The sequence below is a fragment of the Apaloderma vittatum genome, unplaced genomic scaffold (genome assembly GCF_000703405.1).
Source record: "Apaloderma vittatum isolate BGI_N311 unplaced genomic scaffold, ASM70340v1 scaffold7844, whole genome shotgun sequence".
NCBI lineage: Eukaryota > Metazoa > Chordata > Aves > Trogoniformes > Trogonidae > Apaloderma > Apaloderma vittatum.
The window spans coordinates 14,186-31,314 of record NW_009713164.1 but is presented as its reverse complement, the minus strand read 5'-3'; the positions used below and the strand labels follow the sequence as shown (position 1 = coordinate 31,314).

General features: G+C 50.8%; 1 protein-coding gene across 1 annotated transcript in view; it reads left to right on the top strand.

Annotated features, from left to right (window-relative positions):
* The window catches only part of DNAH1 (dynein, axonemal, heavy chain 1), a gene marked incomplete at its 5' end in the record, with an annotated part of 61,415 nt that extends 44,286 nt beyond the window's left edge, over nt 1-17,129 (top strand). The window contains 25 exon segments of the mRNA XM_009868259.1: nt 770-829; nt 832-947; nt 1,744-1,888; nt 1,891-1,991; nt 3,229-3,262; nt 3,265-3,421; nt 3,981-4,011; nt 5,286-5,498; nt 6,605-6,722; nt 6,725-6,792; nt 7,342-7,452; nt 8,157-8,259; nt 8,262-8,326; nt 11,010-11,093; nt 13,206-13,254; nt 13,257-13,333; nt 13,578-13,703; nt 14,195-14,239; nt 14,242-14,325; nt 15,111-15,272; nt 15,675-15,715; nt 15,717-15,827; nt 15,937-16,162; nt 16,247-16,439; nt 17,008-17,129. Of these exon segments, the coding sequence (XP_009866561.1) occupies nt 770-829; nt 832-947; nt 1,744-1,888; nt 1,891-1,991; nt 3,229-3,262; nt 3,265-3,421; nt 3,981-4,011; nt 5,286-5,498; nt 6,605-6,722; nt 6,725-6,792; nt 7,342-7,452; nt 8,157-8,259; nt 8,262-8,326; nt 11,010-11,093; nt 13,206-13,254; nt 13,257-13,333; nt 13,578-13,703; nt 14,195-14,239; nt 14,242-14,325; nt 15,111-15,272; nt 15,675-15,715; nt 15,717-15,827; nt 15,937-16,162; nt 16,247-16,439; nt 17,008-17,129 (2,642 nt within the window).

Genomic DNA, 17,129 nt, shown 5'->3' with positions numbered 1-17,129 from the left:
AAGAGTGAGAATAGTGAACTATGAGAGAAGCAAAGCAGCGGTCTCCAAGTGCTTGCAATATTCACAAGATCAGTACTTGACTATGAGCTCAGAAGCACACTGAAGCGTCTAGCTGTAGTTTAAAAAGAAATTAAAGGATTTTTGAAATAATGCAAAAAGGCACAAAATGCTAGGCTGTCACAAGACTCTATTTCCCCAGGAGTGTTTGCAGTGAACTTAATTGTAAGTAAAAAAAAAAAAAAGTGTATTACGCTCTAAAACTGGCAACTGTGTTTAAAACTTGCCAGACTATTGCATAACCAATTACTCCTCAGTGGTTTTGCATTTGCTGAGCTCAACGAATTAGAAGGTGGTTTAGCTAAGAGGGCACTCACACCTTCTAGCTTAAAAGTAGCTGAGAATCCACTGTGGGAGTACAAGGAAGGAGAAGAAAAACCTGTCCGGAGTATTTCAGGAAGGCACCAATTACCTGTCTGGCAGTGTCTTCTCTCTCCCTGGAGTGCATAAAGTCTTAACATCACAGAATTGTTGTGATGCATTATTTGCTTCCTTTGTTTGGGAAACTCACTGGCAAACTGCCCACCGCAGTGAGCAAGTGCTTGGTCAGGTAACCACACAGTCTCTGCATAAGAAAGCAGGCAAAAAGTGTGTTCCTGGCCAAGTCCTAGCAAGACCTCTGTCACTCAGTGCCACCTGTCTGCACCACTACAACCTTCTCAATCCAGAGTCGCCACCTTGGCATCCTCTTCACCATCCTCTGTCTCTGCAGCAGGAGCACTTGCGGTCAAAGACTTGAACAAGCCCTTGGTTGATGCCACTGTGTGCGTCTATTGACCATCACATCCCAGCTGCTGCCCACATCAGCACAGTCGCATTACACCTTCAGCCTGAGAGACCTCTCCAAGCTGTTCCAGGACATGCTCATGGCTGAGCCCAGCAAGTTCCAGGTGAGTCCTCCCATTGCCACAGCCATACCACCCAGGGGAAGACCAGAAATTTTCCAGTTAAGGCCTCAAATTCTTGTTGAAGCCACATTTTGTTACTGCTCAGTGAATGTGGTGGCCTTCCCTTTGGCTATATTGCCTAGTACCAGTAGTAAACAGACACCCCCCTGCTACCCCAGCACTTCCTTGGTGTGCAAGTGGGTGCCTACAGCAAGTCAGTACAATACAGCCCAGACATTTGGGGCTGGGTGGAGCCATAGGGGACCAGTCAGGGGACCACAGGGACAAAGGCGTTGTCCTGTTACTAGCTGGTAGCAATGGAGGCTTCTGCCCCTTCACATCTGCTGAGCACCCTACTCTGGCTCCAGTTTAGCCAATAGCGGTTGACGTATCACAGGGAGTACTTGGGATCCTGGTTCTGTGCTACACCCAAATAGAAGGATCTTTCAAAACACAGGAACTTAAGAAAGAGTGAAAAACAAATCAGACTCGCGGAAGGATAAAGATAAACAACATGAAATTTAAATCTCACAAAGAAAGCCTGACATATGGACAAATAGAGGGGGGATTAGCTGAAACTGTAAGGAGCTCTCTGCAAAGCAGCTATTTTGACAAGAGCTGATTTTGAGAAGAGAGGGAATGCAGCTTCCTCCGCCCAGCTCTTTCTCCACTCCAGCTGCCTTCTAGCAGAATGGAGCTGGCCACATGCTGTGCAGGAACCAGCGTTCCTGACAGCCAGGCTCTTTAACACTTCTCCGCTTCTCTCATGGGGGCTGTTTTTGCTGGGATTTCCTACCAGAACAAGCTGGACCTGCTGAGACTGAGGTACCATGAGAGCTGCCAGGTCTTCTGTGATCACCTGGTCAGCAAAGAGGACCAGACCTGGTTGGACAACCTGATGAAGAGTGTGATGGAGGAGGAGTTAGACACCACTTTTGAAGAGATCATCCCTTCCCAGCAGTTCTGTTAGGAGACTTCATGGAGCCAGGTGCTGGTATCAAATTGTACAAAGCAACCAACAGCAAGGACCCTGGGAATTATGATGATGTGAACTTTGTTCACATCTTCCAATTCTGCTGCAAACAAAAGAAAACAGTTAATAGTAACCATGGGGCTGCTTGAATTGAAGGTGTCTGGAAACACAAACCCTCCCACGGCTCTCCTGTGGTATCCTACCCCGGATCAGATAGTGGTTGCATTTGGTGCAATGGGAAGTTGAGGTGGAACAACCTGTCTGTGCATTGCCATCCTGGGGGCAGCCTGGTCTGCCAGATCTCCCAACTAAACCACACTTGGGACTGAAAAGTGCAGTTTGCTGAAAAGAAATGGCATAATATCCCTAAACAATACTACATTTGCCATTAAAGACTTCACAATTGACCTTTACAAGTAATTAATGTAACTGCCAGATTCCCTGTTGAAGAAGATACTGCAAGTACTTTGGTAGTGATAATTAAGCAAAGGCAATGAGCACTGTTTTGCACTCTGTATCAGAAACAGATGATTATCTCGTTGTCTCTCCTTTTGTGGTAGCTGTGTGACAAAGATTGGTAATTAACTGAACTTTCCAGTCTCTTTTGCAAAGTAGGTAGGCCTGTGCCCGACCAAAGTGAGCACAGCTGAGACAACCAGAGTTACCAAGCTGCTGCACAGTCCACTGATGGCGCACAGGACTTCGGTACTTAAGCAGGGATCTCAGCACTGTATGGATTCCAGCTGATCTGGCTTGCTCGGTGAGATTGCTGGGGGAGTAGGACCAAATCCCGTATGTCTTCGTGCTTCGTCTCCTGCTGTGGCCTGATGGTGCTGTTGAAGAGAGCCCTGGAAAGGGCAGGAGAGTCTGCTCCTAAGCTATTCCATGCAATGGCTGGACCAGGAGAGGAGTACACCTCTCTGCCTGTCTATGGCCAGCGGTGTTTTCTTCCAGCGCCTGCCCTTTCTAGCCAGGATCCTAACCACAGGTTGTAGTGTAAGCTATTTTATGTTGAACTATGCCTTGCTCTGTTTCTCCAGGCAAACAGTAGATCTTAGTGACTTGCCTGAGTTAGTTTAAGGTCACCACTCAGTAGCTGCTGCTGCCACCACCACTAACTAAATTCAGTCCAGTCTGATAGCAGTTCCTATTGGACTGTGGAACAAAGAGAGCTGTTCCCTCCCCACAAGCAGCTCCCAGACCCTGCTGAGGCTCTACCCTCTCAGAACTCTAGCTAGGCTTACAGACAGCCACCCACCCCCTCACAACTGCTTTTATCTGGTAGCCACAATTGACTGTTTCTGCCCACAGCTGAAGGTTGTGATTGAGGATTACCTGGAGGAGTACAGATCAACAGCCCAGAGCTGAAGCTTGTTCTTTTCATGGATGCAATACAGCACGTTTGCTGAATTAGCCAGATCCTGCAGCAGGCTCCAGGGAATGTTCTTCTTCTGGGTGTTGGGGGAAGTGGGAGACAGTCTCTCATCAGACTGGCATCTCACATGTAAGTAATGCGGTCCTATGCACATAATGTGGAGCAGCTCCATCAGGGCTGCCTCCAGAGAATCTCTTTTCCTCCCCTTCCTGCTAGTGGTTACACATTTTCCTGGTTGCTTAATCTTCAGGTTTAACACTCAACAGCTAGTGCTCAGTTAACACGCATACCTACACTAAGAAAATTGGTCTCTTTTGCCTGGTAGTAGCTTGAGTTATTCCTGTGGGCGTGCAGCAACATAGTCCATGTTAGTTCACTGGCCTGTGCAGCACTCAGCATGACAGGGGGAGAGGTGGGAGCTTCTACCTGGGAGCTGGGCAGCAGAAAGACAGGAGCTACTGGTGACAAGTGATCAAGTGACAGTGGCAGTCTGGCAAGTAGGACTGGTGAGTCTTAGGAGCCAAGAGGGAAGCTTGAAGAGTCAGGGAATTAGTCTGAGGAAGAAAACTCTTCCAGCTCTGAGTACAGGGTGTGATCCTAGAGAAACACAACCATGGTTCCCAGGAGTATCAGCTCTGAGGGTAGTGTCACAAGAAAATCCATGCTGAGTTGTTCCCTCTGCACTCAGAGGCACTGGGCTCAAGAAGCAGCATGACTCTGTTAGGTCATGGAGTTGTACTTCTGGTTTCTAGCTAGCTCAGGTATCTCTGCTTTGAGTAAAACATGCTTTTGAATTGGTGGCTGGACATACACAAGGACAGCCGTGTGCTCAGGGCTCATTGCAGGAAAACAACCTGCTTGCGTCCTCTCCCCCTGAGTTCCCAGCACATACTCAGGATTGACAAAATAGGAGATTTTAATTTCATGTATTTCTTAAATAGCTCACCTTCATCATTGTATAAAAAAGCCCCAGGGAAATGAAAGGTGGTACAGTTGCTGCTAGAGGGACTGTATTGGTGCATGTGAGTGGGCTGATTCTTCTGTTGCTCAGAGAAGCCTTTTTCAGCTCCATCCAAGGGGCTGCTGGGATCAAGGGTTTTAGACCCAGCTGCCTGAAGCTAAGAACTATGCTGACCACTGATACTAAAAATCCTAAGTAGCATCATTCTCTTTCTTCTTAAAGGTACCAGTAGATTTAGAGCTTTATGCCTGCAAGTTCCACAGTGTAACTTTGGCTTATTACTGTAAACTGTGACTTGCTAATTACTGAGCCAACTTCTAGAATTCATGTTCACCATAGGCTATTTTACTGCCTTCATTATCATGGGAACCAGGTCCCTTCTGGCAATGCCCTAAGCAGTGAGATGAGCATCTGTCAAATGCTGCTTGTTCTTGCATCCTTTTCCCTGCATATGTGGAGAAGCGTATGTGGGAGAAGAGGGGTACAGGAAGGGTGCATTTAGTCAAGGAGATGGATGCTGTGTATTTCTGGTTTAGCAAGGGTGGAGAGGTGAGTGTAGCTCTGGAGGGAGATCATCCCACAGACTGTGACACATCCCTACAATTACTCTCTCCCACATCAATGAGCTGTGTCCTAGTAGTGAAGTGTTCTGTGCTGCAGGAATGAAGACATAGAGCAATCTGGTGTCAGGGATCTGGTTGCAGTCACTGCAAGGCAGGGAGCAAGGCACTGAGCTCAATTTGGCTGTAAGGAGACCGTGAACGGGCAGAAGGTTTGTTCTCAGACACACACGTCCCTTCACACCTTGTGACCCTCCTGCAAATGGCTGAACATGGCTGTTCATTTGGAAATTCTGAGTGAGGGTCAGAGTAGGCTTCACTGGAGCCAAGTGATCACAGAAATGATTTCTTATAACAGAAGATGAGGGCTGTATGTATTCAGAAGTGATCTCCATGGCTTGTGGAGATGTAATTGTCTTATGACAGGAAATTCTTTTTTTTTTTTTTCCCTTTCCCTCCATCATCTACTTAGATTAAAAATTAATCCTTCCTTAATGATATTAACAGCTTGCTCAGCTCAGGTGACATTACCAACATTTACAGCCCTGAAGATCAAGAACAGATGGTGAAGCCTGTTGTTCAAGATCTAGGGCGGCAGCCCACCAAGGCCGATTTGATGACCACATACATAAGACGGGTTCACAGCATTATCCCCGTGGTCCTGTGCATGAGGTACAGCTCAAGGGTAGGACTCCACACGGTCAGTGTTAATTCTTCCCTCCTTGTCCTTTGTCTTGCATGACTTTGTCATGGGACCTTTGTTTCCAAGCCCCTGACTTTGGAGGAGGAGTAGGGTTTGCATACCACCTTCACATAGAACTGGATGCTTTTGTCTTTTAAACTTTGCTGGTTTCAAGATGAAGTTTGAAAAATTTAAGAATATGATTACATCCGATCCAGATTTAATACATGCTACCTCCTCCTTCATGCACCATTGAGCTGTTTGTTACAGAAATCTCTTGCTTGAATTTGGGGTTCAGCTGCACCATGTTTACTTAGGAATGTAGTGCATCATCCATGAACAGCTTGCTAGCATGCAGGAGAGCTGTGAGAAAACACAGGGCATTCACAGTGTAAGTATCAGTGCCATGATTTTGGTCTTCTGATGCAATCCCTGCACTCACCTGCTTAGACTTCGGACTACATTTATTTATTACCCCTTAAGTGTTCTTCCTAGGGAGGGACCTGTAACACATCACTCCACTACCACCTCAATACCTCCAGAATATGTCCAGAACTTCCAGGGAGTGAGCTGCGACATGCACCTCACTGCCTGTACTTTCATACCCTTTTCCTCCTCCCTCTTTCTTCCTCGAGTATATTCCTTTCCTTCTTATTTTGTCTTCTATACACACTTGAGACAGTTTCCCCTCTGTTGTGAATTACTGTACCATCAACTGGTTTAACCAGCACTGAAGATGTCGATGGGATGGTAGGTGCCACACTCAACACACAAAACCCAACTCCCGTGTGCTCCACGTGCCACATCTCTAGATAGGCACAGACAATGGATGCAGGACATGCCTGCAGAAAGGCCCTGCCCTGAAGCAGAAATGTTTCATGGCAGGTCATTCCGGTAAGGAACTGGACAGCTTTTGTAGGCCTTGAAATGGGCATGTCCATTTGTCACCCTCTCTATGGCACTGGCACATACACACACATGTTAAAGTTCTTTCTGCTGTGACTGTATATTTAGGCTCTTTGTAAGCCCCTTGTGCTCTCTGTGGGTATCACATAGACTTGGCTAACATGTTCAGTACTGAATAAGATTGTTTCTTTCCATTCTTGTAGACTCAAGTATGTGTAGAAATCCATTGGAGTGTGGCAAAGAAGTGCCAAATGTACCTAGCAGAGCTGGCCAGACACAATTATGTCGCTCTCAAGAGCTACCTCAAGTTTCTCAGCATCTTCAGTTGAAGAAAAAGAAGAAACAAGAACTGAAGATAGCCAAGAACAGGATGAAAGGTGGCCTGGACAAGGTTTGTCCCTCACACCCAAAAGAGTTTTAGGCCCCTCTTACCTGCTCAGACCAGTGTATTTATAGCTGCAGAGATGCAGCGAGATGCCCTACACATCTTCTATGTAACAGGAGAAAACTCATGCTAAAGCAAACGAGAACTATTGTTCTGGCGGGGCTAGTCTTTCTGAAGATCTGAGTCTGTAACGGCTCTAAAAGAATGGTGGCCCTCAGTCTTTGGGGACTACAGACCTCTCTGTAGCTCCTCATCTCTCAGGATGTTCCTTATGAACCTTTTAACTGAAAATCCTATAAAGAAAAACATTGTTCTGCTGACTGATTGCCATGAGCTTATGAAGTAATACCTATCATGCGCAGGTGCCGTTAGGCACTTATTTTAAACATACCATGGCGCCAGATTGTTTCTTAAGAGGGAACATCTGCGGGGACACGCAAGATCTGCTTTGTGCAGCCTGACACTGGGCAGGAAGCACACACGAGGGCAGCACAGCCCTTACCTGTGGCTTTCCACGGCTGCTGCCTGTGCTCTCACTGTGCTCTGCTTCCACAGGTCTTGCAAGCGGCAGAGGATGTAGCGAAGGAGCAGGAGGAGCTGGAACCCGCCCGCCCTCTCCTGGCACGGGCAGCCAAGGACAGAGTGGCAACCATAGAGCAACTGCAGGTACTGCTGCTGCACTTTCCAAGTCTGGCTGCTCAGACTGGACAGAGGGTTTGGGGAGGCCTTGCACGTATTGTACAAAACCCTGTTTGATCTGACAGTAAGAAGGCCTCAGATGAGCACAGCACGTATTTATGTGGAGCAGCACTACCAGCAAGAATGGCCTTCTGCTGGGGCCACTGCTCTGGTGTTGGGAGGGGACAGTCACAACCTACCAGCCAGTTGCTAGCAGAAGTGATGGCTCACATGGCCGTGTCTCGGGGTCAGCCAGCCAAGCTACCACCTTCCTCTCCTCACAGGTTTAGATTGTTGCAAGCACAGCCTAGCAACATGAGTAACACAATCATCAAGTGGCCTGAGCAGTTCTAAGCCCAGACTGTTGTTGCTGAAAGGGATCATTCCCCCACATCCCATCCCCAGGGAGCTGATCCGCCCCTGCTAGCCCAAACCTCAGGGATCACGCAGGCACTCATGCCTCTGCAGAACAGAGAACTGTCCTGTGCTGGCTGTCACTACCTCCTGCCTTCTGCTTGTGTTCCTCCCTACTGTGGGATGGCCAGACTGAGACAGAGGGAGCAGAGAGTAAAAACATGCAGCTCTGCATGCAAAGGGGAAAAACAGTCTGCTGTCTCACATAGCAGATAAAGATTTGGCTATATTCCACATTGCCTTTACACCTCCTGGTAGCATTTTAACCCTGGGAGTAGGCTGAAGAGACAAGAAGTGATGTGCAGTCTGAGGAGATCGAGGCCAATACAAAAGCTCAGGCAGCTCAAGCCATTGCAGATGATGCTCAGAAGGACTTGGCTGAAGCCTCCCAGCTCTGGACACTGCTCTTAAAAGCCTGAGGAGCCTCAAAAAGAGTGATGTTACAGAGGTAACTAGGTTGAGGGGAAGGGTGGCAGATCTGAAGCTGGTCCTAGACACCCTCTCACTAGCACTGCCTTATCTATAGGCTGGCAGCCTTTCCAGCATTTCCCTGGGCTCACAATCTGGGCAGCTGTCCATGCAGCTTCTCAGCCTCACTCTTTCGGAAGCAAAGAGTTTCATAGGCCAGGGAAACCGCAACTGGCTCCTGGGTGTTCCTACATGTTGTTTCCAAATTGTGCCAGAGAGTGTTGAGGAGGGCTCACACCATGGTGCCCATCCGTGAGGTAGGCAGCAGGCAGCACCACAGTGCAACCCCAAGTATTGACTGTGCAGCACAGGGACAGATCTGGCAGCACAGTCCCTGAACCAACAGGGTCTTTTAAAAGAGGATCTGCCACAGGCGTAGAAGAGGAAGAGGCAATGGCTAGTGAGCTGACTTCAAGGAATACCAGCTTGGAATAGGACAGTCAGAGAAAGAAGGGTGATTCTGAGCCTGGCAAGTGTCACAGCCCATAGCCAAGAGAGCAGGCTCAGCAAGTACAAGATTTTGCCACAAAGGGTATAACAGCTGTGGAGGGAATGAACAGGCGTATTGCTCTGCAGTTGTGAATAACAGACCTTTTTATTCCCCAGAAGGTGGGAAAAGACACAGACAGTGTCAGTCCACTTGCCCCCAGCACCCATCCTCTTGTAGAGTTGGCACGGAAAGTGTCCTGTGTATAGAAAGCTTCCAGTGCCAACTCACAAAATGCATCAGTTTCTTACACATTATTTAACCCATCCACCAGCTTCAGGAAACTCCTCATTTAAGGAATAAAGCTCTCTGCTTTTAAGCCCTGTTGGTGGGCCATGACCCAAGTAACTTGTCACTGGAGCCAGGAACTCCAGAGTTCTCTCCCAGTCCAGGATTAACAACCTAGCCCAACCAAAAGAGGACACTACTTCTGTGGCAGGCAGCAAACATCCCTCTGGCCTACTCCTTTGCATAGGGCAGCTCCATTGGTGATCCTATGGAGGAAGCAGAGACCTGCTTCTCCAGCTCCTCCACTACTTCTCTCAGCCGATCCTCATCACAGTAGAAATACACATAAAGGTTGCGCTCTGTCTGCAGGATAGGGCTCTCCAGGAGTCCACGCTTGACTTTCAAGTCACTCAGGAGGTCTGACAGCATTTGGTAGAGGTTGTCCTGCATTGTAATCAGTTGCTGCATCTGCTCGGTGATCTCCTGAGGTGCAGAGCCCAAACACATGTGAACATGCAGAAAGAGGGTGATTTTGTACCACCTATGGAACAGCTCAGCCCACCAGAAACAAACCACCCACCTGGCTCTGGCTTCCAAACATATTCAATCCAAGGAACAGAGGTAGCTTACTGGGCCACCTTGGCTAAGGCCCCCCAGCCTCTAAACTTAACAGCACACGTGAAACAGTGAGAATCACCTTTGTTCCTCAGCCAGCCACTGTCTCACTGGATAGCTTTTGGGACAAGGCAAGGATCAGGCCGACCTCCTCTCCACTCAGCCAGCTGAGAGGCAGTAAGCTCTGCTGCCCTGCACCCAGGGAGGATGGTGGAGAGGGAGGGCTCTGGCTCAGCCCTGTGCTGCCCAGCAAGACCTGGTGGAGCAGAAACGCTTGCTTACCGGAGAGGAGAGCTGCAGCTCATTGGAGCTGTTGTACAGCAGCCGGTAAAGCACCTTTATGGAGGACTCCAGGGCAGGCAGTTGGGGCATAGGAGCCACCGGCTGTGCTTCCAGCATCCTCTTCTGGTCCTGAACCAACTGGGAGCACTGGGCTGCTATGGTCTCATAGCTGCGGAAGAGTTGCTCCTCCCCACCTTGCCCCATCAGCATGTCCCAGAGCCTGCAAGAGAGGACACACAGCCAGTGGTGCGAGCAGTGTGCCAGTGCTGAGGAAGGCCAGAGCTCAAAGGACACTGTGTGCTGTGGGTCTGCGATGCAAGCAGCTGTGGGGCAACAATGAGAGGACAGCCACTTCTGGTGGGCAGCCCACATCCTGGAGGTCTGGGAAGAGCACCATAAAGGACCAGGCTGGCTCAAGAGCTAGACAGAGACTCCTTGCTGGCAGACACCTGCACCAGCTACTCCAGAGTGCAGGGAGAACTGAGAAGCTTCTCCCACTGCAGGACACCCAACCAGAGAGCTTTTGCTCCAAGCAGCTTGTGCTTCCTTCTGGCCCGGCTGTCCTTCTCTATGGCAGAAGACTTACCTCTACACTCTCCACCTTCACATCCTAGGAAAACCTCTGTTCTTCATACTCATGCCCTTCTCCAAGCCCCTGCTTTGCTGCATCAGCCCTAGCCAGCCAGAAAGAAGCAGATACCATCTTCTGGGGAATTTCACACCACCATGGAGTGAGGGTGGCTCTGCTCTGGCAGAAGAGTACTGCTAGACTGCCTGTTAGCTTGGATCTGCTTCACGCCTCTCCCATTCCCATGCCATTTTCTCCATATCTAGTTTGTTCCTCATGCATGCACACACCGCCAGGCCCTTACCGTACAGCAGAGAGGTCTTTGGGGTCTATCCATATGCGTGGACAGCACTTCTGTAAGGAGCTGACATCTTTGAAGTAGTCTTGCTGCTGCTGCAGCCTGGTCTGGGCTTCCCTCATGGCAATTTTCATCTTCTCCAGCTGAGCAGCCCTCTGGTCTGCCTCCTTTCTCTTTCGTTTCAGGTGAAGCTCCAGCAGATCCCCCCCACCAGACCCAGGCGGCTGTGCTGGCCCGCCAGCCACGCAGCCATCTCCTCCTGCCTCTTGGTAATGTGTTGCAGACGGGCAGCCTCCAGGCTGAACTGCTTCTGCAGGACAGGTAGGTGAGACTGGTGAGCGTTTGCCTTCAGCAGAGGTGGCAGCTGGTGGGTCAGGGTCTGCATGATGTCACAGCGCAGGGCACGGAGCTGCATCTGAAACGTGGCAGCCTGATGCTGGAGCTCTGCCTCAGCTACTTGCTATGCAGGGAGAAGACAAGACAGACTGATGTCAGGGTGCAGCACTAGCACTGCCTGGCTCTGCCACCCACTCCCGATGTGTCAGCCATGCTCCAGCATTCAGCTGGAGGGAGTACTGCGACACAGGCAGATACTGCCACAAAGGATGGTGGAGGAAAGGGAGAACTGGCCTTACCTGGTTCTTCTCAAGAGCATCCAGTGTCTTCTGGGCACACTCCAGTACAGCACAGTTGCCTTCCACTGTTGCCGATATGACTATAAGCTCCCTCTGGGCACAGATATGTGCTTTCTCTAGTCGGCTGAGCTCCTTCCAGTAGCTGTCTTGGTCCTCCAGCAGCTCAACTCCATCAGTCCTAAAGCTTCTTGGCATCGTTGTTTGCTTGACATCCATTCTCTCTGTGGCTTCCCAGATGCCATCTCTCTCCTCCTCATCCCCCATACTCAACACCTCTCTCCCATTCCTCCCCTTCTCTTGCAGCTCTGCGCTTGAGCCTTGGATGGGTATTCCCTGACTTGCTGTTGCCACCCTGTGTGATGTCTTTGCACACTCTTGATATGGAGATCTTCCTTCCAGTATTTCCCAGTCTGAGTTCATCTGTGTCCCATCCTCCAGCCTTTCCTTTAAGCTGCTCTCTTCCCGTGCACTTGCTCCCCGAGTGTCTGGAGCCAGGACACTTTTTGGTAGGACCTGCTGACTGAACCTCTCAAACTCATCAGTGGCCTGTTCTTCTAGCACCATGTAAGGGCCAAGATCCATCTCACACAGCAGTGCTGGTGGCTGGCCTTTCTCCATGTCCTCATGCCACTCTGCCAGCTGCTTTGCAGCCGTGCTGATCTCACTCAGGATAGCACTGGTTTGGAAGATCTCCTTTTCCAGGTCCATCTGAGCCTTCCTCAAGTCCTGCTTCACTGCTTTCTCCCCCACCTCCAAATACCTCAGCTGTTCCTGCAGGTTGGCTGTCCAAACCTGCAGCTTGCTGTGCCGCCAGAGCTGAAGGTCACGATAGTCCTTCAGCTCCTGAAGCTCCTGTTGCAGGGCCTCCAAAGAGGGACCCTCATCATCCAGCATCATATCTGGGAGCTGTGGGACCTGGCAGCATACCTGCAGCGCCTGCTCGAGGGCATCACCTTCCAGGATGGGTTTTCCTGCAGCTAGCAGGGCTTCATAGGCCTCTACCTCGGCGGGACTCAGCACGTTCTCCTCACTCACCGTGCTGCAGAACCACTCAAGGAACTGCTTTGTCTGAGGGCAGTCAAAGAGCCAGTCAAAGTCCTTCTCACAGAGGGTGTCTGTATGGGGGTAAAACAGCCTCAGTGTTGCCAAAAATTCTGCCCCTCTGTTGGCTGTGTCCCCTGGGAAGGCCCGGGAGTGTCTCTGGCTGAACATGGCAAGACTGCTCAGCACTAGAAGGAAAAAAGCAGGAGTCATCCTTAAGGGTCCTGACACCCATAGGCATCTCAAGGGTGCTGCAGCAGCACTCCTAGCTGCCTGCCTGAGGAAAGACTCAGGCAGTCCCCCCACAAACACTGCAGACCAGCTCCATGGGGTGCAGCATTGCTATAGTAGGCTGCAAGACAAATGAGAACCCACAGAGCAGGGGAGAAAGCCTGCCCATGCTCCCATTTCCATGCAGCCTCCTCCCCAGGGCCATACAGATCTAGCTGCTTTGCCAAGACATCTTAAGCCTGTAAGATATACCTATTAGAGCAGGCTTTTCCAGCCTACCTATAGTTGACACCATGCCCTTTCTGATAATCAATGGGTCTCCAGGACAGCTGAGAGCAGCTCAGTAATCCCAGGATTAAGTGCTCAAAACTGGGGACAGAATTCAGGATATGGCAGGGGCCACCCTGCAACCAAAAGTTACTTGCAGCATTACCCAGAGAGCAGTAGCTCTCATGTGTGCAACTTATCCCACAGCTCATAAACAGCGTGGCTGATGAGAAGGTGCACTGGCAGGGCACCGTAGAGACCTGGGTTACAAGATCAACATCAGTGGGGGCATGCTGGCTGCAGCTGGCTGTGTGGCCTACCTGGGCCCTTTTACCGTAAGTGTGCAATGCTCCCTGCAAGATGCTTTTTTAGCTGCTCTGCTCTCCTGCCCTCTAGCTGTTGCTGGCCAGATCCACTGGAAGAAAGGAAGAGGGCAAAAAGGTGCAAGATCCCTCCTGGATCACTGTCCACTTGTGCCAGAGGCTGCACAGAGTCCCATTTGAGTATCAGCAGGAGGGTTTAGATGCTCATAGCAGACTAGCTACAATTAAAAGGCTGTGATGGTGATTTTCACAGCAGGGTCACTACTGCCTAGCGCTGTGCGAGGAGTGGCTGAGACAGCTGTCAGAAAACAACATTCCTCACACCAAGAGGCCGAACCTCATCAGCACTCTTGGAGACCCTGTGGAAATCCTGTTCTGGCAGGCAAGTTGCAGAAAACCCCAACACTTCAGACTGGAGGTGTCTTAGGTAAAGGCTAAAGCATTCAGCTTACCGCTCACTAGATCACCAATTCCAAAAGACAGACCCCAAACCACACAGCTCAGTAACAACCGAGCACCTCCACACTGCAGAGCTGGAATTGCTGCCAGGACTCCTTGTGAAATGAGCAGGAAAGCACGTGGCGACACCCAGGCCAGCAGCAGCTCTGAGGGTATCAGCCTTAACCCATAAGGCTTCTGCTTTACAAACCACAAGCTTAGAGCAAAGCCCTGACCGTAGCCTGCCCAAGCCTAACTCTGCCAGCACAGCTCTGTCCCTCTCTGTCTGTGGGTGCAGCCACAGTTAGAGGTGCCTTCACCACCATCCCCTGTCCACCATGCTGGGACCACATAGGCACCAGGGCAGCAAAGGCTTCTCTCTGTCAGTTGTCTTGTGCTACCAGGTGGTCCCAACAGCTTTTTCTACCCCATTAGACTGCTGGTTTACCCAATGACACCCTGTCTGTGGAAAACAGGGTAATAACACGGTAATAACACGGTTCTCCCAGTCCTGGGCTCACTACATAGATCCCCAAGCACGAGCAAACAAGCAGATCAAGAATCTGGTAAGAGCTGTGAGGAAGAAAGCCAGGTCTGCCAGGATAGGGGAAGCAGCTTTCAGTTAGGCAGTGCATGGAGCAGACTTCGGGCTCCAAAGGTACAAGACCACTCACTGTCCCAGCTCAACCTCCCCAGCACCAGACAGGCTAGGTCCTGTAGATTTCCCTGTTTTGGAAATCACCAGAGGGCAGGGAGGGCCCTGCTGTAAGAAGTGAGGCCTTGGATTTTTCCCACTCTGGCTCTCCCCTAGCATTCAGAGGGGTTTACATTCTTCACCACACCCTAAAACACACAGAACAGCCCTTGGGTCCCCTAGGACAGAAGGGATCAGGGTAGGATTACCTGGCTGGTGAGAACAGTCCCTGTAACCAGATTTCTGGGAACACAGAGCACCTCCTCTTCTCTTCCTCCAGAGAGCCACCCACTGCCCTTTTTGAAGGGTCATGTAAGAGGCTCTGGCAGCTGCTCCTGTTTTGCTCGCCATGGGATTTTCCCAACCACCTGCCTGCACTTTGCAGGTAAATGAGCTCTGACTTACCAGCATGAGGCTCTATAGGGGTACGGCTCTTGGAAGGAGGCTCTCCCTGTTCTCTCCACTTTCCTTCTGCCTCATTGAACTGTCTCTAGGCCTTGGTGGCACGGACTCAGCTTGCCAAAAGAGCCAAAAACTAGCCAAGCAAGAAAAGAAATTATTTCTGCTACTCCAAGGAGTTAAATCAGCCCAGTGAGAGGTCTACCATGCACCAGAGCTGAATGCGAAGGGATCCTGCCCTCCCCTGCTGCCTTTCAGGACAAGGTGAACCCCCTGGAGGTGGCCAAGCTGAATTACCAGGACTTCCTTGCAGTTTGGAAAATGCCATTACTTTTGGGTAAGCCCTTTCTGCTAGAGAATGTCAGCGAGGAGCTGGATCCGGTCCTTGAGCCTGTCCTACTGAAACAGATCCTATGTCTTGCCTTGGCAAGGAGGGGCAGGGGATACCTGGCTGGGCATCTGAAGGGAGCATCTGACCAGGGTGCAGTGGGACATAGTGAGTTTGTAGGTCTCTCTGGGCAGGCAGCACTCACATGGATGCTGTCTGTTCTATGCTTGTGTGTCTTGGCCAGAACTCCAACGTGTTGGGCAGCCTCTGCACGCCCCAGTCTCCTGCCAGTAGGCATCTTTCCCTGGGAGGCAGGGCCGTGCAATATGGCTGCTCTACTCAGGTTCAGAGCTTGAAGCCTGCACCTTTGAGCTCCTCTGTTCAGAGGGGCTTCAGTCTCGCTCCTCACTGCAGAGCCCAGGGTGTAGGAGGATGTCATCCCTCACAAGAGGTAGCTGTCCCAGGCTTACTGTATTTGTCTCTTTCTGGTACAGACCTACAAACAGCAAGGCAACACCATGCTGAAGCTGGGTGATGCCCTACCATGAGAGTTTCAAGATGTACATCACCACCAACCTGCCCAACCCTCACTACAGCCCTGAGGTCTCCACGAAGCTCACCCTCATCAACTTCACCCTCTCACCCAGGTACTTGCTTACCCCATTAGCTGTCCGTGCTGCTCAGCCTTGCCCCTCACAGTCCTCAAACCCTCAGGCCTGTTGCCCCCCCCCCTCACCTCCATGGCTTTTGTTATAGGGGCTTGGAAGACCAACTGCTAGGAGAAGTGGTGGTCACAGAGCAGCATGACTTAGAAGAAGCTAGAAACCAGGTAATTGTTAGCAGTACCAAGATGCATCAGGAGCTGACAGAGATAGAAGACCAGATCCTGTATTGGCTCAGCACTTCTGAAGGAAACCCTGTAGATGACTTGGAGCTCATCAAAGTGCTGGAGGCATCCAAGCTCAAAGCAGGAGAGATCCGGGTCAGAGGTGGAGGTGCTCTCCCACTGCAGCTGTGCGTCCCCTGCCAGCACTGCACTAACCATGACATCTCATCTGTCCTCCAGGCCAAGGTAATGGTGGCCGAGCAGACAGAGGACATCAACATGACCTGCCGGCAGTGTGTGCCTGTGGCCATCCACTTGCAGATCCTCTGCTTCGGTGTCTCAGACCTGTCTGATGTGGACCCCATGTACCAGTACTCCCGTGAGTCATTCCTCAACATCTTCCTAACGGGGATCAGTAAATACAAGGGAGCAGGTGCCTGCCCAGAACAGCCCCCTTCTGTCATCTTCCTCACCCTACATTCCTGGATGGCTGCTTGCATTGGCTCTCGGCATGGTCCAGAGCTGCCCCTAGTTGTGTCCACACAGCAAGGGAAGATGTGGTCTCAGCCTGCCCTCCATTCTCTTCCCCACTGCTTCTCTGCTGCCTTGTCTGACTGGGCAGGAGGGGTGTTAGTGCAGAGCGCAGGCAAGGGACATGCCATCCTGGTAATCATGTCGCTCTGCTTGTCACAGAGCCACCTCCACACACAGGTCCTCGCTGCTGCTGCCAGGCCAGGGGCAGCTTTTTCTGCCCAGCAGCACACGTCAGCCACGATGGCTGTGGCTGGCCCCTGTAGGCTGCCATGGTGCGGTGTGGACTCCCTTCCCGTGCTGGGGCAATGTTTTCTTCCGTGTGCTGAGTCTGTGAGAGCAGCATCTGTTCTGCCTGGGTGGGGGCAGGTGTGCCCCTGTGACCAGGAACCGACAGCTGACTTGGAGAGCACCCTTCACATCACCCGTAGCACCCACCACCCTCATCTGATTGTTGTCTTTTTTTTCAGACACCCCGAAGGACCGGATCATGAACATCAACAACTACTTCACCTTCAATCTCTATAGCAATGTGTGCCGTAGCCTCTTTGAGAAGCACAAGCTCATATTTGCCTGCCTGGTTTGCTGGTGA